The sequence below is a fragment of the Podarcis muralis genome, chromosome 15, assembly GCF_964188315.1.
Source record: "Podarcis muralis chromosome 15, rPodMur119.hap1.1, whole genome shotgun sequence".
In the NCBI taxonomy this organism is placed as follows: Eukaryota; Metazoa; Chordata; class Lepidosauria; order Squamata; family Lacertidae; genus Podarcis; species Podarcis muralis.
The window spans coordinates 44933928-44961927 of NC_135669.1; the positions used below are offsets into that span (position 1 = coordinate 44933928).

Genomic DNA, 28000 nt, shown 5'->3' on the forward strand with positions numbered 1-28000 from the left:
CTTTGTCAGCGGGCTATGACCTCCGCTCCCCACAGATAACACCGAAAAGGACAAATCAGTGATCACAAATTCCTGCCGTCGTCCCCCAGCGCCACAAGGCTTCACCTTCCCAATTCCAGCTTCATTCCCATACTGCAATCTGCAAAAAGAAGCACCCCACCCCCCATTCCCGGCGTATTTACTGCCTGGAAACCATATCCGAGCGCCCCCCCCCCCCAGCAATTGCCTTCTCCCCCTCCCAATCTTGTTTGTGTTGGAAGCTGCTCGTCCTCCTCCCACCTCCCTCCCCTGACCTCACATTCTGCCCTGGAAAAGCATCATTGTGGTTTCCATGGCAACCAGGGATGAAGGCTGCTGCTGATGCAGGGAAGGTGCCTGGGTCCCTCGCCTCGGGCCAAGGTGGGGAGGGCCCCCCGCTGAGCTGGTCCACCCCTCCTTGTCGGGCTTTGGGCTCCGAGTCCAAACCCGCTCCCAGGTGAAGGCTCCAGCTCACCCCCCTCTCTCTCTGCCCATGCCCCGGAACTGCTGCAGCGCTAGGAAGAGAAAAGTCTGGAAGAAACGGGTGGATGGAGAGAGAAATGGAGAGAGGGATGCGCGAGGCGTGGGGAGTGGGGAAAGGAAGCGTGGGGTGGGTGGGTGGGTGGGCGCAGAGATCAGGTTAGTCACCTCTTCCTCCCCCGCAGCAGCCCACACACCCAAGGACGCCCCCTCCCAACACTCTGCGCCAGCTTTGCAGGCGCTTCAATCCCTTACAGGTATTCCCATCGCGCCCTCAAAGAGGCTCATCTCTCTCTCGCCCGGAACTGAAACAGTCATTTTGCCACCGCAACTGTTGCCAGAGCTGAGCGTTGGGAGGTGTCCTCTGAACATGTGCAAAGCGCATTTTCCTTCCTCTACTCGTGAGGGACGAGTAGCCTCGCTTTCTCTCGGGGTGCGGGTGGGTGTAAAGTGTGTGTGTGTGTGTGTGTGTGTGTGTGTGTGTGAGAGAGAGAGAGAGAGAGAGAGAGAGAGAGAGAGAGAGAGAGAGAGAGAGATATCATGGAAAGCAAAGCCAGATGTTGCTGGACCGCATCTTCGTATTATTATATCTTATTATTTACCAAATCTCTCTCTCTTTTTTTTTTTACTGCTGGAGCTGATGAAGGGGTCCAATGACACCCAGAGAGCCATATCCCTATTTTCACAGCTGCCTGACAGGCAGAAACTCAGCCGGGCAATCAACCTCTAAAGGGAAATGCAGAATCTTCACCTTGATAATATCACAGGAACCAAACAATTTTGCGGATCACAGAGAAACCTCAGCATCCCTCGCGCCCCGGACTACCCCTCCCTCCACCCTGTGCCAGACAGTGGGGAACCCCTTCTCATTTCCACTCTAAAGGAATCCCCAAGGTTCTAGTCCTCATGGCTGCAGAGGAGCATTTGAGGGTCGGTGAGGATTGGCTAAACCAAACAGCTGCTCGTCGCAGGAGAAGCAGCTTCTCTCGGGCCCTTCCCACGCCCCTTGGAGGAGGCTCAGACCACCACCCCGTTTTCTCGCTCTTTATGGTGGTCCTCGCCACCAGCTCTGCGAGGTCCATTTTACTTCCGAGGAAGCAGATTGAAGCTCCTGAAGGTCTCGCGTCTGGAAATTCTGGGGGGGCCTGATCCTGAGCGCAGTCCCTGCAGAGTTAGCCCCCTTTTGCTCAGCTGGGCTTCCTTCTGGGTAAACTGCTGTTGGAAGAAGAAAGTTCAATTTATTATAGGAAATGCGTATTTGGATAGGAAAATAGTTCCCAGTTCTGGGTGATTTGGCAATACAAGGAAGCCACGTTTGCCGCCTTTGTTCTCCCCGCAGGGATAGAGCCCGAAAGGCAAGAGCTCCCCCCAAGAGAAAGGAGGGGGAGGCAGGAAGGGAGAGCTGCAACCCGAGAGTATCAGTCTTGCCTTAAAGGAGAGGTCAGCCCGGAGATCAAAGGACAAGGAGACAGTTTAGGATTTTGGGAGTTCCCTTCTCTGTCTGCTTTAACCCTTTGCAATCCGCTGTACGCCAACACATGCAAGGCAAAGATTCCTAGGTTTGGACTGCGCATTATCCAGGGCCCAGCAGGGGGTCATTAACATGGGAGGGGGGCATCGGTTGCCATTCACGGGATGTTGTTGGTCCCCAACTCCCAGCAGCCAGAGAGGATGATGGGAGTTGCAGTCCAGCAGCGTCTAGAGAAGACATGCGGGGGAATGTTTGGTCCAGCCAGTCGAAAACTTCCTGTTTCCTCCTGGCTGGAGCATCCTTCCTTTGCACGTCGCCAGAGGTGGGCGTGACCTTACCTGTCCAGGTAACAGAAGGACAAGGCATGCTGCCACACTCACTCTTTTTCACTTCCTTCCTTCCTTCGTCCTTGGACCAGCTTCTTAGCTAGAAATGCTCTGCTAGCTTCTCAGCTAGCAGAAGCAGTGGGATCAAATCTCCCATGTGGGGTAGATGCACATGTATATATTTGTAACTAAATCTGCCATCAGGGATCCAGTTGTGAACTGATGTGAATAAACAACTTTTATTGACTTTAAGATTGTGGCGTCTTTATTCTTTTAAGAGGGATAAAAGGGAACTTACCAGGAATATACAATTCAATATTGAATTGTATAAAACGGTGAGAGGCTTACACAAGCCTGCAACCAGCTATCTGCTGTGTATGTAAAAGAGGAATGTAAACTCTGCCAAGTAAAGGAACTTGCTAGCACAAAGTTAGGAAGGATATTAATAAACAATATATCCTCTCCTGCCTCCCTGAACGTTCCATATATATATATAATAGCTCACCATCTTACTTGAAAAAGTGTGAGATGGGCAAGGTCATGGAAAGGGAGACAGCATGGTGCAGTGGTTAGGGTGTCGGACCAAGGTTCAAATCCCCACTCAGTCATGACGCTCTCGCTGGGTGACCTTGGACCGGTCACAGGCTCTCGGCTTAACCTACCTTGCAGGGTTGTTGTGAGGGGAAAATGGCCCACTGAAGATTTGGTCGCTTCAAGCAAACTTGTGCGCTGCTGGGATCTGAAAGCCCAGGTTGGATTTTTAAATTTTCTGGGGCATTTTATTTATTGCTTGCCATGTTTTGCTATGTTGAGTTCAGCGCTTGCATTTTTGGTTAGAGATCTGGTCTGTTTCATAAAACGTATTATATGCCGCTGGACTGTAAAAACAGCATTCAAAGCACTTTACAAAAGCTATCAGTTAAAAAGCAATTAAGAACAACTATTTGAAACCTTCAAAAAAACAGTTAAAATAATGACTAGGTAAAAACCAGATGAACAGAATCACGGGACTGTAGAGTTGGAAGGGATCCCTAGAGTCATCTAGACCAGTGTTCCCCAACCTTGGGCCTCCAGCTGTTTTTGGACTACAACTCCCATCATCCCTAGCTAGCAAAACCAGTGGTCAGGGATGATGGGAATTGTAGTCCAAAAACAGCTGGAGGCCCAAGGTTGGGGAACACTGATCTAGACCAACCCCCTGCGATACAGAAGTCTCAACTCAAACACCCATGCCTAAAACACCTCTCAACAGTTCATGTCTGGACTCTGGAGAAGCTCTGCCTAAACAAAATTGCTTTGAGCAGGTCCTGAGCTGTTAAGGACTTGACTGAATGATCGGTTGGTCGCATTTCTATTCCCCCTATCCCTCAAGGACTTGGGGCGGAGTGCACAGTTATCCTCGCCACAACCCTGTGAGGTAGGTTCTGGTCCTAGCAGTCCATACTGGCTCCTTATAATTAAGCACACATTAGTGATGCAAGATTAGGAGGTCAGGAACAGGAAGCCGCCCACGTGTCCTAGCCAAGGTTTTGGGTACGCAGTAGGCGGGAAACCAACAGGTGTAGCTTGCTGCGATCAGCACAGCGTCCCCTGTTGGATATCTGCCTGTCATGCAGCTGGCAAAGGCGGAAGAGCTCCTGCGTCTGTCTTTGCAACGAGGCTGGGAGCTGCCAGCTGCCTGCCCCCGAGGTGAAGGGGGCCAGTGTTTGTGGGGCTCTGGGGCATTCGGGGCACGTCCTTCCCGACCCACCGGGCAAGGCAAAGCCAAGCCAAGCCATGCCAACCCCCCAGATCCTGAACACCCCCCCCCCCACCTCGCCCCGGCTGCTACCTTCGTCACTCGCTGAGCAGCGTCAGCAAGCGTCGCTGCTGCTCCGGCAACGGGCGCGCTAGCAGGGGCAGGGGCTGCCACCCGGTGGCCACAGGAAGGTACTGCAGGGCCAGCGCGGGCGTGACGCAAACACGCGGCAATTATCACGCCAGCAGCAGCAGCAAGGCTCGCCGGGCACACGCAGCCCTCCAGAGGGATGGCCAAGAGGCCTTTTCCTTATCGGGGGTGCCAGCAGGATCTCTGCTGCACCCACAGAGGATGGCCCTTTGGGAATGGGTGGGATGGTTTTATTACGCAGGGGGGGGGGGAATTGGGGGGGTTACCCAGCCAACACATCAGAAGCGTTGGCCTCCTGATCTCGTGTGAATTTGACAACATCCATTTCCAGAGCAGAGGAGCTCGTTCCGCCGCCCGGCGTCACATGCAAATACCACCACTGATTTCAATACATTCCCCTCCATTGGACAACCTGCCCTGGGCAAGGAGACCCCGTCCCCAAACACAGAAATTCACCAAAGAAATAGCCCCGTAGTTGGTTTCATTTAGTTCCAAAGGGTAATAAAAAATGTGGTCCAAGAATGGAGGGGAGGGGACCTGACTCATGGAACGAATGGAGCTGGGACGCCCACGCACACCTTGGATATGTAGATATTTTCATTAACTCGCGTGAAGTGTGCACTTGAACCACGCATGATGGACAGGGGCATGTCTGGATCTCAAGGTTTCTGCCTGGCGCCACAGCTTTTTCCGTGACATACTGATGATGTTTAGATGCTGCTGTGTTAAATGTATCATGGGTAAATGTGGGAGCTCTTGTGGGAATTTTTCGAGGATAGCAGGGGAGGATTGTAGTTACAGTTACAGAGAAAAGTGTGGGCTCATCCTCTGTGAGGGATGAGCCCATGTGCTGCTGGCTGAGAGCCCGCAGACAGCAAAAGGAAAAATGGAGAAAAAGGATAAAGAGAGAACGATGGCTGTGTGACTGGCCCTTTTGTAGGGTCTGCCAGCGTCACATCCATCTACCTGGTCACACGCAGGGGGAGGATGCTTCAGGTGTGACAGGAAGTCCTCCTGGCTGGAGCAACATTCCCCTGTGTGTACACTCTGGGCAAAAAGGAAATGGTGTATTTTACTGTTTCAGTGATATTATATCCCACAACTCCTAAGAGCCCATATGCCCTTTGTTCTGGGCTTTTTCTTCCCTGTTTTTGCTTGGGAGTTGGGAACCTTATTGCAACAATAAAACGATCAAGGCTTCCTAGATGTTGTTTTGCTTTGATTTAGCTGGCCGAGGTCTCTTGCTTGAACCTGATCAGCACTGAACCCGCAGGTCTCTAGACCCTGGCGAAGTTGGGAAACGGTTTAAGTACCGTACCCCAATATTTTGTCCTTATCAGCCTTTCTGGGATCCCTTCCAACCTCACAATTCTAGGATTCTTTGCTTCATTGGAGGTTTTTAAACAGAAGTTGGGTGGCCACCTGTCAGGGATCCATTAGCTGCATTTCCTGAATTGCAGGGGTTGGGCTAGATGACCATTGGGGGACCCTTCAAGCTCTACAGTACTATGATTTTGTGTGCACACAAGGACGCACCCCTTCTCTCCACCACCCGCTTCCGCGCAGCCCTTGTCCCTCCTGGCTGTTTCCCACCCATCATAAGCCGCCCATCTGCCAGACCTTGGCCAGAGCCTCCCTCTCCGGCTCCAGTTCTCCTTTGCCCAGTGAGATGGGCCTCTCTCTCCCTGGAGAAACTGGAGGGTCTGGCATTGCGGCAGGGAACGTCCCGTCCCCCCTTCCTTCCTTCCTTCCTCCCTCCCAGACCCAAAGGAGACTTTACGGTTCCCCCACTTTCCTCAAATCCAGAGTCAGTTGCAAAAGGATTAAGTCACAATTATGGGGAGGGAGGAGAGCAGGATGAGGCCTGAAGGTGCGAATGGGCTGAGAGGAGGGACCCCTCAGATGAAGAGGCTGGGAGTGGGGGGCCAGAGCTCTCTGGAGGAGGGATAGGAATGCTTCTTACCCCACCCCACCCTCCGAAGCCCGTGTGGGGATGTTGCCAGGGAGCTCGGCCAACGGGCCCGAGAGAGAAACCAGGGCAGGGTAGCTGGGCCTTGGCCCCCCATCTCCCCAGGAAGGGATTCCTTCGGCCGGGGTCCTCTGGCCTGGCACGGGGGAGCCAGGAGGAGGATTAACAGTTCCCTGCGCCTCCAGCGTGGCGTCGCGCTGAGAGTGGTTTGGAGCGGGCAGCCAAGGCGCTGCTTAATCGAAGCCAGGTGTGGGGGGCTTTTTTGAGGGGGGGAGGCTCGGAAATGGGGGCTTGTATCCTGTCCAAGTCAGGCCGGTCCTGGGCCCACCGCTGAGCATGCGCCAAAGCCGCAGCTGCTGCTGCTGGAGGAGGAGGAGGAAGGAGAGAGGCGCTGGCTCCCCGCATCTGGCTTGCCTGCGTCGCCTCCTCGCGCGGTGATTAATGGCGGGGAAGGGAGGGGGCACCCAGACCCCCCCCCCCTGCCGCGCCAATGAGTTCACCAGAGCCTCGCTCCAATGTGCGGAACTCGTTGAGGGGAAAAGCGCCCTCTCCGTGAGCGCGCAAGCGCAAGCGCCACCCCGAAATGCGCCTCGCGCTGCCCGCGCGCAGCCAGCAAGGGGCCGCGAAGCCAGTTTCTCGCCCTTCCTCCCCGGTTCCCGCTTGGGCACGGCGTGGAGAGTCACCCGGAGAGCCCTGTAGAAGCAGGATCAGGCCAAAGGGGGCCTGTCCAGTCCAGCCTCCTGTCCTTGCCAAATGCCCCCGAGAGAAAGTGTCTTCGGAGGTTCCATAAGAACACAAGCAGAGCCTGGGGGTTGATGGAATCGGGCAAAACGTGGCCCATCTAGTCTTGTATCCCGCATCCAACCAGATGCCCCAAACGGGAACCCACAAGCCAGACATGGAGGCAACAGCGCTCTCCCAGCTTGCAGTTTGGAGGTAGGCTGCCCCTGTGCCTGGAGGTTCTGTTGGTTAATAGCCTTCGCAAAGGGGGCCCATCGAGTCCAGCGCCCTGTCCTCACTGTGGCCAGCCAGACGCCCCAAAGGGACCTGAGCAGCTCTCAACTGTTTGTTCCCCATTGCCTGGTATACAGAGGTAGACTGCCTCTGGGCGTGGAGGTTCTACTATCACAGCAGGCCTCCGATTGGAGGTTCTGTTTTACAATCCTGAAGAACCCCCCCCCCCCAGTCCAGCTTCCTGTTCTCTCAGTGGCCCGATTGGGGGAAGAAAGGAAGTCTGCAGGCAGGACCTGAGTGTGCCAACTCTCCCCAGCCCAGTTGGACTGGCATGCAGATACATTCACTGCCTCCACCAGGGCAGGGAGAACAGAGCCATAGCAGTTACAAGCTGATGACAGCCTTACCTTCCTCTTTGAATTTTCATAATCCTTTATAAGAGCGTTGGAGGAGCCTGGCTGCAGCTGGGTCAGGCCAGTGAGGGCCCATTCAACCCACCTGAGGGATGTGGCCCTCCAGACCTCCCTTATCTGGCCCTTGGAAATCTCCCCAGGGTGGCGAGAGGGGTGTGTGTGTATAGAAAGCAACCTATCCTGGGAAGGCAAAATTTGCATGTGTTGCCCCACCCACTTTTGCCTCTGGCCCCACCCACCACTGGCATGCGGCCCCCAGCTGCTGTCACAGAGGAGAATGTGGCCCTCAGCTGGAAAAGGTTAAAGCAGCACACCTTGACCTCAGATCTCCGCAAGGTTTCCCAACTGAGAACAGGATGTTGGCCTACAGGGGTCATTGGCTTGATCCAGCAGGGCTATCCATATGGATGTCTACTGTGATAGCAGAACCTCCATGCCCAGGAGCAGTCTACCTCTGAATACCTGATGATGGGGAACAACAATTAGATGGGTGGTGTTGTGCTCAGGGGCTGCTTGGGGGGCTTCCCATTGGGGCATCAGGTTGGCTCCTGTGAGAACAGGATGCTGGACTAGATGAGGCCCCCGCCCAGGCCTCATCCTGCAGGCTTTTCCATTCTTATGTTCCTGCAAAACACCACCTGTTGATTATTGCAGATCAGGCTGCAGAGGAATGCAGACCCTGGATGTTTTCCTGCCTAGCTGATTTCACAAACCTTACTTTGTGCTTGTTAGAAGTGTGTGTGTGAGAGAGAGTGGGGGTCTTTGCCCCACACCTTGTGGCAATGTTCTCTCCCCCCTCCCCCTGCCCCTTTCCTCCCCAGGAGGGGGCAACCTCAGATGTCAGTCAACGCAAGGCCTCAGGGACTCAGCGGCTTGTCTTCAGGTTGCCTGGAGGTGGGGAGGGGGCTGCCTGTGTGATTTATACATAACAGACCAATAAATTACCTGGATGAGGCCTGGGGGACCCATTCCTCACACCAGCCGTGCAGAGCCTGATGCCAGAACCTCTCCAAAAAAAGAAAGAGAGAGAGAAAAGGAATTGTTTCCAACAATTAGCTGAAGATGAGGCAAAGACAAGAGAGGAGAGTTACGTAATTCTGGGGGGGTGGTAGGGGGGTCTCAGTACCCCCCACCCAACCCCACACTCCTTCTTTCTTATGTTTGTGCCTTTTGGGGGTCTCTGATGGTGCCCCTTTTGTAAGTTAGGTCTGGAAGGAAATGCAATACGAGGGGAGCCTTTCTTTGCAATGCACGGTATTTATTCGTTTTGTTTTGAAATTCATTTATTTATAAGTTCAATGGGACACAGATACTTCTTTGTCTCACCATTTGCTCCTCGGAACAATCCTACAAGGTAGGTTAGAAGAGTAAGAATTGTTGGAAGGGGGTCCCCCAAGGGCCATCTAGTCTGACCCCCTGCATTGCAAGAATCACAGCCAAAGGATTCCTGGCAAGTGGCCACCCAGCCTCTGTTTAGAGACCTCCAGGAAGCAGAGCCCACCCACTTCCAAGCGAGTTTGTCCCACTGACTGTCAGAATGTTCTTCCCGATGTTGAGTCGGGTCAGGATGAGAGATGGCAACTGGCCCAAGGTCACCCAAGAGAGCCTCTTGGCTGAGCAGGGACTTGAACCCAGGGCCTCCCAGGTTCTAGGCTGGCACTCTGACCACTACACTGCCGCTGCCTCTTTGTCTGGCATCTTGACTCAGAAGTATGAGTCAAGTTCTTTGTCTGTGACGCTGCCTCGCCAAGTCTTGGGCCGTTTTGTCCTGCTGGCTCAAGCGGCTGCTTCTTTGTTTTTGAAAATGTGGGAATGGAACCAGGGAACTTCTGGATGCAGGACCAGACTCCTTGCTTACCCAACCCAGTACTGTCAGCTCTGACCGGCAGCTCCAAGCTCTCAGGGCAGAGATGTCTGCCTTTTGCAGACCTGTTGCACCTTGAGCCTTTATAACTGGAGACACCACTGGGGATTGGACCCGGGATCTTCTGTCTGCAAAGAGGGTCCATGCAATGCAATGCAATGCAGGAACAGGGCCTTGTGTGTGGTGGCACCTCCTCCTTGCAATATTAGACATCTCTGTTGCCGTTTTGCTGCCTCCTGAAGGTCTCCATCTGCACTGGAACAAATTTCAGACTGTTTTCATACGTGATATTTTTTGGTAAAATGGTTTGTATCATTTTCTATATATGGAATCATTACGGAAGTGTTTTAATTGGATCTAAACACTTGTTTTACATTTGTGCCTATTTTTTTCCTGTTTTACAGTTGCATGCTTTATTGTTGTCGCCCATCCCTGGGACCTTGGGGGTAAAGGTGAGAAATCGAATAAAAGTAAATTAAGAGCAGCTGCTCCACTGCTGAGATGCGGCTCAGTCCCCAACAGCATCTTCAGGTAGGGCTGCGAACGTCCCCTGCCTTAAATCCTGGAGAGCCATTGCTGCCGATCACTGTAGGCAATACTGAGTTAGGTGGACCAGTGGTCTGATTCAGTGTAAGGCAGCTTCCTCATAGAATCAAAGGAATGCAGAGTTGGAAGGGATACCCAAAGGTCATCTAGCCCAACCCACTGCAATTGCAGGAATCTCAGCTAAAGCATCCAAGACTCTGCTTAAAAACCTCCAAGGAAGGACTTGGGAGGGAGTCCATTCCACTGTCAAACAGCTCTTACTGCCAGAAAGTTCTTCCTATGTTTCTGTTGAACTCAGTCCTTCATTAGGAACCATGAAGAGTGGAAGCCTGCCTTATTCTGAAGGAAAGGAGTGTTGCCTAGTGGTTAGGAGGTCTCAAGTTCAATTCCTGGCGGCATCCCCAAGTGGTGTGGGATGTAACATAAGCCGTCAAGTACAACGCTTCCTGTTTGCCTAGAGTGGACACAGAGAGGGGGGTGTTGATCCAGCCAGTTGAACTTCCTGTTCCACCTGGAGCATCCTCTCCCTTCATGTGACCAGGTAGGTGGGCGTGACTTCTTATTACTTTTAAAAGAAGCTTGTTTTGCCTTTATTCATTTTAGGAGGGACAAGAGAGGTCTTCCCAGGAACAGAACCCAATCTGAACAAAGCCATATTGGATTGCTTAAGTAAAGAGTTTCAAACGAATCTACCAACTCGCTTCCTGCTAAATATTGGGAAATGCACTCTGCTGTTGACTCACAAGCATGAGTTAGGAAGGATACTATTAAATCAATATATCTTCTCCTAGTATCTACAGCATTCCCACAGGTAGGACTGGGAATGTTCCCTGCCTGAATTTCTGGAGAGCCACTCAGGGGCAGTACTGAGTTACACGGACACAAGGACCTGATTCGTATAGCCCAGCTATTCTGATTTAAACCCCTCCTTTATTTGGAATTGCAACTCACTTCCTATGCTCCAGATGAAACCAGCCCTTCGTTAAGAACCAGGAGGACTGGAATCTAACTACGGAAAGGGACCTTGCTCAGAGGCCTCAGTCTCAACCCCTGGACTCTCCCGAGTGCAGCTTTTCTGAAACTCTGGAGACTTGAACTCTGGATAACGCCGCTTCCTCTGATCAGCCGCCCTGGTTCCCAGCCATGCATACAGAACCAACAGTGAGATCATCGGATGCCTTCAAAGCCGGGTTCTGCCTCCTGCCAAATAATGTTCCTCCTCTCTGCATATTTGGCAAACTCCTCGCTTTGCACCCATTGCTGAGCACGGGGGTGGGGTGGGGTGGGGGGAGTGGTGGGAGCATCCCATAATCTCTGGTTCGGAAAAGGACTTTGCCTCCAACCTGTCCTCTCCAGGTGGCCCAAAGGTGATGGAGTATCGTTTGGAAAAACCTCTTCCTCCATCTCCTTCGATCATTCCAGAGAGATTATCACAAAGGGTGGTCGTAGCCGGAGGGGAAGAGGGCCAGCTCTGCCTGGTGAGAAGGTCCACGATTCAGTCTCTGGCAGGTAAGGTTGGGGAAGAATATCAGAAGAGCCTGCTGGCCCATTCAGTCCAGCATCCTGTTCTCACAGCAGCCAACCAGGTGCCCCCATGGGAAGCCCCACCTGCAAGCAGGATTTGAGCCCAAGAGCAGCACTCTCCTCTCCTGTGGTTCCCATAACTGGTACTCAGAAGCGTGGCTGCCTCCATCCAGATCAGTGGCCTTCACTGCTCCCTGTGGCAGGGAGTTCCACAGTTTAACTCTAAAACTGCCCTGAATCTTCCAACATTCCATTTCATTGGATGACCCTCCTGAGTTTTAGTACTGCATTGAGAAGTCTAATGCACTTTCTCTATGCTCTGCAAAGTTTTATATTTCAACTAAACATCAGGAAGAACTTTCTGCCAGTAAGAGCTGTTCGACAGTGGAACGGACTCTCACGAGAGATGGTGGACTCTCCTTCCTTGTGGGTTTTAAAGCAGAGGTTGGACGGCCATCTTCCCTGAATGCTTTAGCTGAGATTCCTGCATTTCAGGGGGTCAGACTAGATGAGCCTTGGGTCCCTTCCAGTTCTACAGTTCTCGGATTCTAGGATTCAACAGGTACAAATATTATCACATTTATTATTAACGTAAAATTAAGACCACACATTCATTTCATACCCTGTGTAAAGGTTTTCAGCCGGTTTGCCCCTTGCTGGGGGGCCCAGAAAAAAAATTCACTGGGACTTGAGCCCGCCCTTGTTGGCCTGGGAGCGCCTTCCTTTTAATGAAGGGGGCATCGGGTCAGAACAAAACGTTGTTGAAGATCTCTCCATTGCCACAAGCTGAAGAGGAGGAGGGTGGCGGCCGTCCTTGCGGAAGGATCAGTGAGAAAGGGAAATTGAAGAATCTGAGATCTGTCCGCGAAACCTCACCAGCATCAGAGCCCTGCTGGGTCAGGGCAAAAGGCCCTTGAGGCAAACTTCCTGTTTCTCACCAGACGCCACAACAGGAAGTCCAGCAAGCAGGACGCGGCAAGGCCTCCTCACGTCACCCGTCCCTAGAAAGTGCAAAGCCATCATGTGGCAGTGAATTCCATAAGTTGGCTATGCAATGGGGAAAGGAAGACGTCCTTTGGCCTGTCACAAGGGGGGAAAACCCTACCATTGTTTCACAACAACGTTATAGCACTGGCTGACCATCGGGCAAATAAATTCGGCCACCATCTGTTTGGCAGTCTGCTGAAGATGCAGTCTCTCTAATGGGGTCTCTTTAAGAGAGGCCAGATTTGCCCAAAATTGAGGAGGAGGGCTATTAGTCCAGAGGTGGGGGGGGCTGCCTTCCCTTCTAGGTCCCCTCCCAGGGGCCCGTATGTCAGTGGTGGGCTGGACGACAAAGGCACATTTCGCTCTTTAAAAAATGCATTTTCATGTTTTACTTTAAATAATCTCGACAACGCATCAACAATCAACATAATACACAAGTAAGTGGGAGTCACAACTGGAACATAAGTACATAAACAGGTTTGAGGTTGTCTGTTGGTTTTTTACAATCAGAAGGTGCCAAGTGTCTTGCCCTGCTTTCCTTTGGACCATATCTTGTCATCTGGGCAGCCCAGGACCTCCAGACACACTGGCCAGGCTTGTGCCTCGGGGAGGTCACTGCGCTGCAGCTTGACCCTTGGAGGTGCACTCCGTTGTCTCTCGAGACAGATGGATGTCATCAAGGTGCATAAATGTTATAGAATGATAATTAAAAATCAAATAACTGTCCCAGAGCAAATTTTACTTCTGTACAGCAGGCAAGTTTCTACCCACACTCACCCACCCACCTGTCTCTCTCCATCCTCCTTCCAGAGAAGAAAAGGATCAGAGTCCAAGGAGGGGAGTGGCCTGGGGAGGGTTCCGAGGGCCGGAGAGAGAGGCCTCTGGAGGGCCGCATTTGGGCTCTGCCCTGGAGGCTCCCTGGCTCAGTGGGTGGGCGCCAAGCAGGGGCGTAGGAAGGGGGCGGGCTGCCCCGGGTGCCATCATGGAGGGGTTTTTTTTGACAAATTATCAAGGAACAATTACTTCCCTACTAGGGCGGTTCATAAAAACTAAAAAAAAAAAGCCTGCTCCAAAGGTCTTCTCTTACTACACTAGGGATTACATAGCTATATATGAAATTTCATGCATGTCAGTTAATATCTTGACCCTCCTCCACGAAAATAGCTGCTTACTTGGCCGTTTTCCTATGTCGTGAAGGCTGAAATTTCAATTCAGTGGAGCACTTACTGTTCCCAACCCTAACCCTGCAGAAAGCCATCCAATTAGACTTTAATTTGATTTTGACATGTTTTTAGGAGGTAATTTAATTATTGTTTGATTTTATACCAATGTTATGTATCTGATGTTAGCCGCCCTGAGCCTGACTTCAGCCGGGGAGGGTGGGATATAAATAAAAGATGATGATGATGATGATGATGATGATGATGATGATGATGATGATTTCCTTTGTAAGAAAATATGACATAACTTAGAACCATTTTTGCAGGCTAAATAAATAAATAAATGTGTGTGGGGTGACAAGAAATTTTCTGCACTCGCCACCACCTGACCTTCCTACGCCTCTGGCGCCAAAAAGGCCGGTCTGGGTCTTCTATATACCAGTTTGCACGCAAGTGGGTGGTAGAGACCCCTCGAAGCAGGGTTTGCAGTTAGCAGAGCACCAGCCACATTTTGCACCTAAAGATTCTCCATTTGTGAGCACCTCAAAGAGACTGGGTGCCATTTTTAAATATTTTTTTGCGCCTGGTTGACACTCCAGGATTCCTGAAATGTATGTGCTTTGAAGCCTTGAAGTATATGCTAAAAATAGACAATATGTTAAGGACAATGTAACAATAAAGAGTAGAGTGTTTTGAAAACAGAAGTATGGTACCAATATTTTTACTGTCAACACCAAATTTAACATGTATTAACAATTTCTGCTAAAAATGTGATATTAATGTATTACTTATGTGAATTGCATATTAATTCATGCTTATCAAAAGTAATAAATAAGAAGTAGCGACTAGACATTCTGTTTTGGCGCCCACAACCAGCTTCCAGGAGCCATTCGGCTCCTAGTTTTTCTATCCCAGCTTCTAACGCTGCCTGGAGAGGGTTACCTGGGGGGGCTGCTAATAGGCGGGGGGGGGGCTGGAGGTGTTAGTAACTATCAGACTTTGAAAAGTTGGACCGATTTCACCTGCTGTGTTCAATTAATCAAACTAAATAGTTCTCATCGGCTTTTGAATAAACGTTCAATTAATTGTTACTGTTCTGATTTTTACTGCGTTCTGGTCTTTCCTCAGTGGGTCTTGCAAACCGCTATTCTGAATAATTCTTTTAAGAAGGCAGGGGATGAAGCCGGGGGGGGGGGGAGTGTGGCCCATCACAAAATTTGGGAACCACTGATTCTCAAAGGACACGCAGGCTGCAGTCTCCGAAGCAGAGGAGCAGAAGTTCTTGTGCTCGAATGCTGCTTGTGGGTTTCCCAAAAGAGGCACCTAGGTGGCTACTGTGAGGGCAGGATCCTGGACTAGATGGGCCCCCTTTGGCCTGATCCAGCAGCCATGATCTTCTGAGGTTCTTAACTTCTTAAGCAGGGTGCAAACCATGGTGTCAGGTTAAGTCCTGCAGCCTCCCAGCCTCCCAGGGACTTCAGGGCCCTTGTGGGCTTGGAGACCTGCTCTTTGTGCTTTGTTTCCCCTTATGAAGCAGCCCTGCAGGGGTGCAACTCTTCACAGAGGCAGGGGGAGCTTGGACAAGGCTGTGGTCGCGTGTGGCGCAGTGGGAAAGGGGAAACGAAAGCTGTCAGCCTCCACACATTCTTTCTCCCTTGGTGCAGACCCCACGCCATTTCCACAACAGGAGAAAAAGCCAGCCTGACCTTACCCTGGGCCAAAGCCACCCCAGCCTCATTTGTGGCACTTCTGGGCAGGCAACCAACAAGGGCTCATCCAGCCTTGTTCCCGACCAGGAAACGACGAGGGAAGTTTAGGATGGATGTGTGTCAGGAAGGATTCAGCAGAACCAGGGTCATGGGGTGGGGGTTTTTCAGACTGAGGGCCACACTGCCTCGCTGGCAACCTTCTGGGGGCCACATGGCAGCAGTGGGTGGGGCCAGAGGGAAAAGAGGGCGGAGCCACAGGTGTGATTTGTACTTTTGTATACAAAACCATAAAACTCTCTATCCTCCATTCAGGCAAGAGATCGAGAGGCAGAATCAGAACTGTAGGCTTGGGAGGGACCCCCAAAGGCCATCCAAACCCTGCAATGCAGGGCCAATCAGAGGCTAGGGAAAGAGGGTGTGGCCTGGGGCAAGTCCCAAGGGCTTGATGGGAAGCCCTTGGGGGCCGAATTTCTCCTCTGGGTCTGAGGATTGCTCTCCCTCCTAGATAAAAGTTTTATAAACATATGTATATTTTCTCTCCTAATATTTGAACTTTGGGATTGTGTGGCTGACGGGGGATTTTAAATGGATCTGAGGAACTCCCTGCTTATACAGCCCAGAATAACACCACCATGTGATGGTCTTAGGTGCCTCTGAAAGGGGGATTAGGCACATTTGTGGAGTTCTGTCAAGGACTATTAGACGGCATGGCTAAATCTGGCTGATGAGAGTTGCAGTCCCAGAGGGCAGCAGCTTGAAGAAAGCTGCCATATAGGAAGATAGGAGGGTCAACGTTCCCCTCATACCTTGGCATTTTAAGGTGCAAGCTTCTGAGTCACACAGGACCCTATCTCTCTCTTTTAAGGACTCATCCTGAAGCCAAGAGTCCTGTGTGACTCCAAAGCTTGCATCCGGCAATTTTATGTCTTTATTTCTTTATATACAGCTTGGTTGTCAACAACCTTGAAGTGGTTTACGTTTAGGTACTCTGGGGACATTTCCGCCTGCCAAGATGAAGCCAAGTGACCTGAGCTATTATGGGTTGCAGGGAGCCCATTTTGAAACGGGTAGAGCCTCTTCCTTAAACTGAGGCAGCAGTCAACAATGGGCATTTGAAAAGACAGGAAAATGAGAGTAGGGAAGGCAAGCTACGGTTCATAAAGAACCATCCGTATTTTTGCTTGTCTGCAAAAGTCGGCAAGCCGGAGCCACCACTGGGGAGGCCACGCTCCTTTTCTGGGGTCATGGGATGGGATGAAGATGTTGGGACTTTCCCTTCTGTCCCCAAGAGACAGGCAGGTGCCCAGACCTAAGTCTCCAAGTTCCTCTTGGCCTCTCCTGCTATTGTAGACCTGCCCATGTCTGCCTGATGGTGGCTTGGACCAGCATTTCCCAAAAAGGATAGTAGCACCTTGGGAGGTGGGGCGGCAGTGTGTGTGTGTGTGTGTGTGTGTGTGTGTGTGTGTGTGCGCGCTAAGAGGCAAGGGGGGCACCGGAGATGACAATCAGACTTTGAAATGCTGCTGTCACTGTATTAGGCTCATCCATTTTGTAGCATTGATTAAACAAAATTTAATTGGATTTTGAATAAACGTGCAGTTGATGGTTACTATTTTACATTTCATTATGTCAGCCTGGACACACCGTTTCTCCGGACGCACCTCTGAAAGCCTACCGAAGGCATCAGGGAACCCCGAATTAAAATAAGCCGGACCCCCACTAAAAGTGGGTGGGGGCGCCGAGGAGGATAGTGAACCGGGTTTATCAGTTTTTAATAACAGAAGCAGGGCCACGAGGAGTGATCCCCAACTCAGCTCTACCCACTGCAATCATTAGACCCAAGTTATGCGTGCCAGTTAATACGCCTACTCCGAGTAGGACTAGCCCCGCCTGCAGACTCCGTTTCTGTTCCTTCCTGCCTCCTTTCGATGTGGGTACGTGACTGCTGCTTTTGCTTTCGAGCAGCTGTGTCACACACCTCAGACTTTCATATTTGCTAAGCTTCTTATTTGAAAATCTTCCGGGCGGGGGACAGGCGGGGGAAGGGGAGCGGAGCCCTTTCAAAGCGGGATAAAAGCGAACTTCGTCTCCCCTCGTCCCGGGGCGGGGCGGGGCAGCTCCCCTAGGGCAGACAAGTTACCTCGCTTTCCGGGTTTCTTCTCCTTTCTCTCCCCCCCCCCCCAGCGAGATGGGAAGGGGTCCGCGGGCCGGGTGGTGTGGCCCCTGGGCGCCTTTCGGCAAAGGGAGCGGGCGCCAGAGCAAGGCGTTCGATCCCACGGAAATAATCGATTAATATTATTCTTTGGAAACATTCTGAAGTCGCGAAGAGGCTGACAAGGTAGCATAAAAATATATTAAAAAAAACCAAATACGACCTAGATTCCTGTTGGTGTTATTGATAGCAACAGCAACGGTTATTACAATAACTAAATTAAATTAGCAATTAATAAAATAGTAATAATAGCAATAATAATTATAAACTGGGGTGTGGGGATTTGCACATGCTGTTCCTGAAATGCAATTGTTATTCTCGCTCAAAAACAGGGAGAAATCCACGGTGACGACCTCGAAATTCGCCTCGCAAAGCGGCAAGCACGCCAGACTTTTAAAGCCCCGGAGGAGAGGAAGGCTGGGCGCGCGCCCTTGTGGGGGGAGGGGAGAGGAATATTTTCAAAAGTTGAGTGGGGGGAATCTCCTAAACAGCGATGGAAAGGAGAGCCGTCCGCCTGGGCTTGCGACGCAAGAGAGGCGAAAATGAAACCAGCCTCCGGCGCGCATCCCCGGGTCGGCGGGCCCGCGATCTCCAAACGCCTAAAAAAGGGCCTCTTCTCCCTCTCCAAAGTTGGGCGCGCCTGGGTGGCTTCCAGCAGAATCCATCGATCCTTCCCCAAAATCCCCTTTCAGGCGTTTTTGATGCGGTTGTAAATTCAATTGCGTTGTGTTGTTTTAAGTTGAGAAGTTTTTGTTATTAATTCGTTAACGCGTTTCTTGTCGTTTTCAAGCCTTTGAAAAGGCTGAGAAAAACCGTCTCGCTCCTCCAGCCAAGGAAGCAAACGATCCCATTCGTTTTAAATCCTTTTTTGGAAGAAGAGGCGCAATAAAAAAATATATTGCCTTAGATTCCTCGGGTCCATTTTTGCTCCTTAATCGAAATCGCTGGCGGCTAAGCTTAACCTTCGATTTAACCCGGGGGAAGCAGAGCCGGAGAATCTCTTTCGATCAAGCGTTTTATAAATCTTCGAAATAAATGAAAGAAGCAAATAGTTTCACCCGGACAACCGTTTGTCAATCGACGACGAGGGGGCGGGTTCGCCTGCAGGGACTATTAGTAGAGCTCCCCTCTCCCCAAAAAATCCAGTCTCCAAGTCCTAACCCGTGTTCAGAGAGTGGAGGGATCTGGTATTTAGAGCGCTGCTCATGCGGGTTTTTATGCCGTAGTCGTCTGAACACGGACTCCTGTATAATATTTTTTTCCCTCGCCGGCCTAGAGAAACGCACTGAGGTTTCGAAGGCGCGGGGAATAAAACACGGATCTTACCATCTATCTCTCTCTTACATACACGCTTCTGGGTCTGGGTCTCGTGTGGACGATGCCTCCCCCTGCTCTGCCGGTTCAAAATCATATCGCGCCTGAACTCCGTTGTTAAACCGCTTTGGGATGGGACCCCTCTCTACTCGAAAAGCGGTCTAAATCCCACTCCCCCGCCCCCCCCCCCAAATAATGAAGAAATGGGAGAGATGCCCTTCAGGACCCAGAGATGGATTTCACATAATTTGTGAAGTGGGTCTGATGGGACTAAAATGGAAGACCTAGAGGAGCGGGAAGCAGGGAGACGGAAGGTGGTCTCTGGCGATAAGATTCTGTATTACTTTATTGTAACTTGTCAAAGAGAATTAATTTTGGTTATTTACTTATTGCATTTCAATCCCACCTTTTTTCTCCAAGGAGCTCTAGGCGGTTCTCTTCCCCCCATTTAATCCACCCAGCAACCCTGCGAGGCAGGCGAGGCGGAGAGTGACTGACTGGCCCCGGGTCACCTGGTGAGCTTCATGGCCGAGTGAGGGATTTGAACCCTGGTCTCTCCCAGGTCCTAGTCCGACACTCTAACCACTAGGCAACACTGGGTCGCTGGAAATGGAGGGGGCGGGAAACGAGCGGGGTGGTTAGCGCTGGAAGCAACTAAGGAGAAAACAGGACTCTGGTCCCAATCTCCTTTCGAAATCTCATCGTGCAAAAACAAGGTGCGCTCTCCCCCCCCCCCCTCTCTCTCTCTCACACACACACACGCACGCACACATGGATAAACACCACTTTCTCTTTCACACACTTTCCCTGGCCGGTTCCTGCCCCCGGCTGAGGACCACAGCCGTCGCTTTGATAGCAACGGGGGTCCGGGTTGGTTTTGGCTGCAGGAGAAGACCCGACGCGGCGGAGGCTCTTTCCCAAATTTGAGAGAGGCTGCAAAGAAAGAACCCGAGGAAGCAGGAAGGGAGGCCCATTGTCCGTGCAAAACTCCCGGTTTCTTTGGCTTCCCAAGTCCTCACACCCCCCGAGCCACTGAAAACATGCGAAGAGAAGATCACCCGAAGGGCCCTGCAGTGCAGGACGGGGCCGAAGGTCTTCGCAGCGCCCAACTAGATGCCCCAAATGGGAAGTCCCCGAGCAGGACCTGGACGACTGATTGTGTGACTTCTGAGTGAGGGTAGAATCCTGCTTGCGTGCTCAGTTCAGAGCGGCTGGGGATTTGGGTGCTGTGTTTTAAAAGAATGAAAACTGGACATTGGTGGAGAGGGGGGCTACCATAAGGATCAGGCCGGGCGGGGCATCGAGCCCAGTACTGTACCCAGTTCTCACAGTGGCCAACCAGACACCCCAAAGCGAAGCCCCCAAGCAGTACCTGAGCGCACAACAGCAACCCTCTCTGGTATAAAAACATATATCTCTGTAACGAACGAGACGCTATTTATTCAGATAGGGAGTGCTGCTGGAAGAGTTCAGGATCCCAACTCCTCCGCTGCGAACTCCCCGTTTGGACCCCTCTCCCCCGGCCCTTCAAAGCGGTCCCAGGCCTCCAAAAAAGCGCCCGACGGGACCCCCGGAGCCGCGCGCCTGAATGAAGCGGAGCGCCGCTTTGTCGTTCCCGCGGCGACCGCCAGGTGTCGCCAGCCCAGCAGGCTCCTTCAGCACCCGCGGAGAGGAATTGGGTCCGTGTGTGCGCGGGCGCGCGCGCGTGTGTTGGGGGGCAGCGCGGGATTCCTGGAGGAGGAGAGGAGAGGGGGCTGTGGCCAGGGGGCAGGAGAGCGGCTGGGGAGCGAAGTGCGAGGAAGGGCTATTTACCCCTAGGATCCCCCCCCATCACCATATCCCGCGGAGACATGGGGGCGGTGTGGGTGGGGGGCAGAGAGGAGAAGCAGAAGTGGGGCAGGGGAGGCGCTGGCCGCCTGGCCCCCAAACCCGCAGCACCCACCTCTTGGACGAGAAGCGCTCCCGGGGCCGGAGGGGGAAGGGGGCGCTCGCCAAGGGCCAAAGACGGAGCTCCCTCGACGGCGGCGGCGGCGCTCCCTCTTCTCCTTCCCCTCGGGGTAGCCGGAGCCGAGGAGATCCCCGGCAGCGCGCAGCGGCGAGGGACCCGCCCCGGCCTGAAGGTCCTCCCTCCCACCCCATCCCACGGCGGGGGGGGGGGGGCGGCCGCTGCTTCTCCTCCTACCTGGGGCGATTCCTGCGGGAGCCCCGTCGGCGCGGCGGCTCCTCCTCCTCCTCTTTCTCTGCCCCATCCGTCCCGCCCGCCCCGTCCTGCTCCGCTTGCTTCTCTCTGGCCCAGAGGAGGAGGAGGAGGAGGAGGAAGCCGCGGCGGCTCCTTGAACACGCCCGAGTTCAGCTCGGGGTCAGGCGGAGTTCGCGGCCCGGCCTTTACCTTTTCCGCCGCCGCCGCCGCGCTCCCGGCACATGGGGCTCAAGCGCAGCAGCAGCAGCAGCAGCAAGAGCGAGCAGCGGCGGCCAAGAGGTCTGAGGCGCCGGTGAGGGGCGGGCGCCGCCGCCGCCACGGCAGTAGCGCAGCCCGCTAAGCCATGCGCGTCCACACGGACCTCGCCTGCCTGGCTGACTCGACGGGGCTCCCGGGTAAGACGGCGCGGCGGGCTGGCGGGAGGCACTCCAGATTGCGCGCCCTTTCCGAAGAGACCCAGCGAAAATACTTCACTGTCCCGTCCCCCCCAGGAAAAGAAAAGTCCTTTCTTTCCGCCCCCTCCCCCAGTCCCAGGCGCGGCGCTTTTTCGCGCGCCCGATCCTCAGCTTGAGCTGCGCTGCGGCTCTCCCTGTTCGCCCCGCCAAGCTAGCCTGCCCTGCCCGACGTGTCAACCCGGAGCGGGAGGCACAACCGAAGGCGACTTTCCTTCGGAAGAACTTGGAAAGCAGAGGATGGCTTTTGCCCCGCGACCGGGGGCGCCTTGGAAGTTTTTTCGGGGGGCTCTTACGTCCTTCCTCGGTCCTCTACTGAACCCCAATTCCTCTCCCGAGCTCGCTCTTCGCTCTGCAGTCGGTCCTGGGGCGGAAGATCCCCCTTCGGCCGGCCGAGCGGCCTTCCCTCCTGTCTCCTCCGAGGCCAGCGGCTTTGGAAGCGCTTTTCCCGGCTGCGGAGCGGGCTCCGTCGGGCTGTCAACTCCGCAGCCCAGAGAGCGGGGCGGGCAGGGCGGGCGGCTCCTTCTTCTCTCCCCGTCAAATCTCTCAGCTTTCTCTTTCTCCTCCCGCCACTCTCCTGCACATTTTGGAATTTGTTTTTGTTTTTAAACTTTCCCGAAATGCATTTTTGACATTTCCGTGGCCTTCACCAGATCGCACATAATGTCCCCCCTTTTTTTGGCAGGGACCTATAACTAACAAACACCACAACTTAGGCATGGTTCACCCTGCCCTCAGCTCCGCTTATGCACCCCGCACCTCACCCCGGGGACGGAGCTGACCCTCCTAACTGGGGCTGGTGAGGAGTTGGAAGAGGCAGACCAGGCCTCGCCCTGTTCGCGGCTGGAAGGGAGCGCAGGGCCGCTTTCGCTTCGGCCTGGGCGCTCCCTGCAGATGGTGCCTCGGATCCCAGCATCAAAGTGGAGCAAGGGGAACAGTTTCCTGGGCCCAGAAGGCTCCCCAAAACCTCTCAGTGTTGTTTTGCCGGACCGCTAGCTGGGTGCAAGCGGTGCCTTCTGCTCCCGGGGCCCGGACGGATCCCCGCGAGGCGCGCTTGGAGAGACGGTTGGAAGAAGGGCAGGGACGTTGCAGGGCTTACTCGGAAGCCGGTCCCGCTGCATGAAACGGGGCTGACTCTCTAGTAACGAGGCTCGCTTAGGATCGCAGCCTTTCAGGCTCAGGGCTAGAAAGCGCGCAGAGAAAAGGAAGGGGTGGGGACTGCGTTTTGACGCTTGGGGCAGCCGCCTCTTGGGGACCTCCGGAGGGCAGAAGACCGGGGCTCGCTGTGCTCTCTGGGGTCTCCGAGGCGGCATCCAGAAAGCGAGCCTTCTGAAAGCCGGATCGTGGCCAGAGGGAGACGAGTAGAGACGGAGAGGCCGGCGGCTGCATCAGTGCTTTTGGCCGGTTGGCTGCGCAGGGTGGTTGCGCTGGGCGAGGGGAGAGACGTGGAGAGGCGCTGCCCCCTCCAGGTGTGAACGCTTAGCCCTGCCCCCCCTCCCCACCCGGAGGGGGGCGTGGGATGCGATCGGCAACGGCGGAGATACCGGGGGGCTGAACATCCCCCCTTTCCGCCGCCGCCTCCTCCTTCCTTGAGAGGGAAACCCCTCTATAAGGGCAGACTGGCGGGGAAGGAGTCCAGAGTGCCCTGCGAGGAGCCCGGGGCCGAGGCAGAGTCACACACGTTCCGAGGGGCGTCCGCGCCGTCGTGGGACAGGAGAGGGCAGCGGTGCGGGCAGGCTGGGCCCCCCGCACTGACGCTGCCCGCCGGGCTCTCTCTCTCTCTCTTTCCGTGCGTGTCTTTCTGCAGGAGAGCGCGGCGCGGCGATGCTGGACGCCTCGTCGGAGTCGGCGGGCCACTCCCGGCAGCTGCTGCTGCAGCTCAACGCGCAGCGCACCAAGGGCTTCCTGTGCGACGTGATCCTGGTGGTGCAGAACGCGCTCTTCCGCGCGCACAAGAACGTGCTGGCGGCCAGCAGCGCCTACCTCAAGGCCCTGGTGGTCCACGACAACCTCATCAACCTGGACCAGGAGATGGTCAGCCCGGGCGTCTTCCGCGCCGTCCTCGACTTCATCTACACCGGCCGCCTGGGCGACTCTGACAGCGGCGTCGGCGGAGAGGGAGAGCCCAGCCTGGGCGCCGTGCTGGCCGCCGCGAGCTACCTGCAGATCCCAGACTTGGTGGCCTTGTGCAAGAAGAAGCTCAAGCGCTCGGGCAAGTACTGCCAGCTCCGCGGCGGCTACTCGCCCTTCGGCAAGCTGGCGCGCGGCCTGCGCGCAGCCACGCCCGTCATCCAGAGCTGCTACGCGCCCCCGGGGCTGCCGCCGCGCCCCTCCGAGCCGCTCAGCACCCACTGCGGGGAGCTGTACGCCGCAGCCTCCGCGCACCCTCACGGGGCCGGTCTGTGCCCCCCGGAGCGCCTCTGCTCCCCACTCTGCGGCCTCGACCTCTCCAAAAAGAGCCCCAACGGGCCCTCGCCGCAGCTGCCCGCCCCGCCGCCGCCGCCGGAGAGCCGCCTGCGCGCCACCATGGAGGGTCGCGAGAACGCCAGGGCCGAGAGCCCCGCCTTGCTGCCCAACCACTCGGCCTTCGGGGAGGCGGCCCCTTCGCAGCTGCAGGCGCCCTTCCACCACCTCCTGCACCACCACCGCGGAGGCAGCCCCGGGTCGGAGCCGTCGGGGCGCGCCGGCGAGGTGGCGCCGCCGGAGTTCTTCTACCGCTGGATGAAGCACGAGCCGCTGGTGGGCGGCTACGTGGAGGACGACGAGGACGACGACGACGAGGGCGGGGGCGATTGCCGGGGAGGGCGGCGGGACAAGGAGGGCGAGCTGGACCACAAGCCAGAGTCGCCCTCCTCGCAGGAGCAGCCGCCGCGGCGCTACCCGAGCTTGGAGAGCGGCGGTGCAGGCGAGCCCGACGGGGAGGACCTGGAGAACGACAAGAGCACTAGCGAGGAGACGGGCTGCAGCAGCGGAGGGCCTTCCCCGGCCGGCGGCAGCCTGGAGCGCTACCTGGGCTACGAGCCGGAGAGCTTCGGCGGCGACAACCTGTACGTGTGCATCCCCTGCGGGAAGGGCTTCCCGTCATCGGAGCAGCTGAACGCGCACGTCGAGGCGCACAACGAGGAAGAGGAGCTGTACCGCAAGGAGGCCGCCGAGGCGGCCGCCGCCGCCGGGCAAGGTTCTCCTTTTCTGGACAAACCTCTTCCGCCGTCGTCGCTGCCGCAGCAGCAGGGGCCTCCGCCACCGCCGGTGCCGTCGGGGGCGTGCGACCTGCTGCGCCCTTACCGCTGCTCGTCGTGCGACAAGGCCTACAAGGACCCGGCCACGCTGCGGCAGCACGAGAAGACGCACTGGCTGACGCGGCCCTACCCCTGCTCCATCTGCGGCAAGAAGTTCACGCAGCGCGGCACCATGACCCGCCACATGCGGAGCCACCTGGGCCTCAAGCCCTTCGCGTGCGAGGCGTGCGGGATGCGCTTCACGCGCCAGTACCGCCTGACGGAGCACATGCGCATCCACTCCGGAGAGAAGCCCTACGAGTGCCAGGTGTGCGGCGGCAAGTTCGCCCAGCAGAGGAACTTGCTGAGCCACATGAAGATGCACGCGGCGGCGGCGGCGGCGGCGGCAGCGGCGGCGGCGGCGGGCCCCGACGGCAAGCTCAAGCTGGACTTCCCCGAGGGCGTGCTGGCCATGGCGCGCCTGGCGCAGCAGCAGCAGCACGACAAGGAGCTGCTCAGCCACACCTCGCACTTCCTGGCCGCCGCCGCCGACCCCAAGGCCGCCATGGAGGGCCTCTACCTCGGGCTCAGCCCCGACAAGGCGGCCGAGGTGCTCGCCCAGGGAGCCGCCGCCGCCGCAGCTGCCGCCGCCGCCGCCGCCGCCCACCTGCACAACGACCACCACGCCCGGACCATAGAGCGCTTTTCACCCCCCTGACGACCCCCGCAGCACCCCCCTCACGCTCTCCCTCCACGGACCGGGGCTTGTCGGGGAGGGAAGGGGGTTCCCTCAGTTGTTTGGGGTGTGAGAGTGCCTTTGTGTTCTGCCCGGGAGAGGGGGTGACTCTTGCCCCCACTGCGGGGGAAAAGGACAGCTTTCTCCCCAAAAGTGACCGGCGCAGCCCCCCCCCCGGGAACAGTTCAGCCCCCTCTTATTTGTGACGAGGGAGAGGACGTCATGGAGTCGTCGTCCTCTCCCCCAACCTCTCGTGAAGCCAGAGCTCACCCCTCTCTCTGTTCTCTGCCAAGCTGTGGAGCTGCCCCCAAAGCGGAATTGTGAATTGGTCCCTACCTCAGATACACCCCCCCCCCCTAGAGTTGGAAGGACCCAAAGATTCATCGAGTCCAGCCTCATTGCTGGTTTTTCCTTTTTGTGGGGAGGGTGAGAATAGTCTCCCCCTCCCAATGGCCTCTGTCACCTGTCACCTGATCTCGCCACTGGGCAAAAGGAACAGGCGTCCTGCTGGGGCCTGACAGCCTCTGCAAGTCTCAGTGCTCTACCAGAAAGGAGCCTCGCAGGGGTGGAAAACTAGCGCAGCAGGGGAAAGGGCTTTCTCCTAGTTTTCTATGTGCAGGGAGATTATAATCTGACACGCTTGTGGGTTTTTTTGGGTGGCCTAGAAATGTTCCCCCCACCCTTAAATTTGAAGTGGTGCAATTCAGAATGATATCCCAGCTTTTTTTTTTTGGAAATATGGAAGAGCTCTCTCCTCAAGGAGAGAAGGGAATCTTGCCTGCCCAAACTGCAAAAGAGCTGCAGTTGTCTGATTTGTAGGGATCTGCTCAGGAAAGGGGCCTTGGTGCAATTCTCAGGAATTGGGACATGTGGGTTGTTTTTTTTACAAACCCTAACTCCAGCTCTTAAAAGCTTTAACAACAAAGCAACAATCAGTGATGCTTCCCCCCCCCCCTTGAGTGCCCAGGGTTTTGAGTTGGAAGGAAAAGAAGCAGGCTAATAAAGTCTATCCAGAGAGCACCTTGAGGACTGCCCCCCCCCTTGCTAGGGAGGTCAGGCCTGTGTGTCCTGGGCCTGATCCCACCAACTCAATTCCTCCTTCCCTTTCAGGAGTCAAACCTTGAGGCTGCCCTCTGGCCCTGCCAGAAATGGCCAGGAGGTTGTGCTCCTGACTGCCTCTCCCTCCGCCCCCAAGCTTTTCCTGTGGGGCAGACCCACATTTCTACCTGCCTATCTTGACGCACTGAATTGTCATCCTATGCCTTCAAACCGCCACACCTGTTGATTTTCTGCCTGTCACAATGGGTGACAGGCAGGACAACAGGCAAGGAAGCCTTAAATCTTGGAAGTGTGAGAATCCCTCTTGACGTGGGACCCAACCCCTTTGGGTTCAAGGTTTACACAGAGCTCCACAATGTGCCTTCCTGCAGAACTAGGGAGTGAGAAACTCCTGGCTCTGCAGATGTCGCTGGACACCCAACTCCCCTCATCCCTTTCCAGGCTGGCTGCTGTGCAGTGACTTGGGGAAGGTGGTGAAGCTCCCAGTGCAGCCTGGCTCACTGGCACGAGTCCAAGTGTCCAGAAGTTTTTTCCACAAATCCTGTGTGGTGACTGTGGGGGCAGAGCAAGGGGCGCGATGTCCTTAAGTTTCCTGCATCCCTTTTGCCACAGAGGCAACAGGTGAGTGGATGCCCTGGGCCTCACCTGAGCAAGCACTTAACTCTCCCCTCAACCTCTTTTGCAATGTGAATAGGAGAGGGGGCCCTCACTCCCCCTTCTCCCCCTACTAAAGACTCCACACGGCTGTGACCAAGGGGTGGCGATGGGGTGTGTGTGTTCCTTCTTACCACAACGGAGTCCCTCTCCCTTTGAATCAGCTCCATCCCAGTCTTCCAACCCCAAGTCCCATCTTCCACTTTCTCACTTTGAGCCAAAGATTATTTTGGGGTATTTGTGTGTGGTTTGGGGGGTGCCCTCCTTCTCCCTGCTTGTCCCTCCTCCCCAAGGACTGTTTGACAAAGACAAAACACCCCCCAGATTGTCAGCTCTGTTGGGGGTGGGATGGGCCTCCCCACGGCAGCCTCTTCCATCTTCGGGGTGAAAGAGGGCAACCCAAGCTTTGACCAGTGCACATATTGCCAGACTCTTTGCACTTATGGGGAGAGGGTGGGGTGGGGGCTGTGGGGCAAGATGTGTCCTTTGCCTTCAGGCCCTGCCAGAGCAGCTGCCCCCCCTTCCCTCCAACTCTTTTTTAACCAAAGGTCAGGTTAAGATGTGAATCTTCCTTTTACCTCTTTTTGCACACACAACCTCCCCCCTGCCCCCCCCCCAAGCGTGGGGCTGGGCCTTCTTCGTCTGAGCCAGCTGCCCCCCAACCCACCCACCCTGCCAAGCCCTGGGAGGACACAGCAAGACACCCCCCCCAACACAAAGTATTCAAAAGGGGGGGGCAGCCTGCCGTGCCCACCGTAGCATTTTGTACATGGGATGTGCCTTTTCCCCTTTCGTTTTATACCGGAAATAAAAAAATAAATAAACATGGAGAAAAAAACTCAACAG

General features: G+C 55.0%; 1 protein-coding gene and 2 long non-coding RNA genes across 3 annotated transcripts; 2 read left to right on the top strand and 1 right to left on the bottom strand.

Moving 5' to 3' along the window:
- Positions 1–21109, bottom strand: LOC144325625 (uncharacterized). The gene is made up of 2 exons (XR_013390800.1): positions 20778–21109; positions 1–1713 (listed from the first exon to the last, which is right to left on the bottom strand). It is a non-coding gene; the product is annotated as an uncharacterized LOC144325625 (long non-coding RNA).
- LOC114585824 (uncharacterized) lies at positions 9782–10621 on the top strand. The gene is made up of 2 exons (XR_013390799.1): positions 9782–9914; positions 10533–10621. It is a non-coding gene; the product is annotated as an uncharacterized LOC114585824 (long non-coding RNA).
- HIC1 (HIC ZBTB transcriptional repressor 1) lies at positions 21106–27997 on the top strand. Its single transcript, XM_028708265.2, has 2 exons — positions 21106–21430; positions 23295–27997. Exons 1-2 carry the CDS (start codon positions 21379–21381, stop codon positions 25421–25423), a joined length of 2181 nt encoding a protein of 726 aa, XP_028564098.2. The 5' UTR covers positions 21106–21378; the 3' UTR covers positions 25424–27997.
- The last annotated feature ends 3 nt before the right edge of the window (positions 27998–28000 follow it).

Excerpts from the sequence above, each read along its gene's own strand:
- HIC1 (XM_028708265.2), top strand. The coding sequence starts at position 21,379 with ATGCGCGTCCACACGGACCTCGCCTGCCTGGCTGACTCGACGGGGCTC. Across the intron at positions 21,431-23,294 it reads TGACTCGACGGGGCTCCCGG|GAGAGCGCGGCGCGGCGATG; the intron begins GTAAGACGGCGC and ends GTCTTTCTGCAG.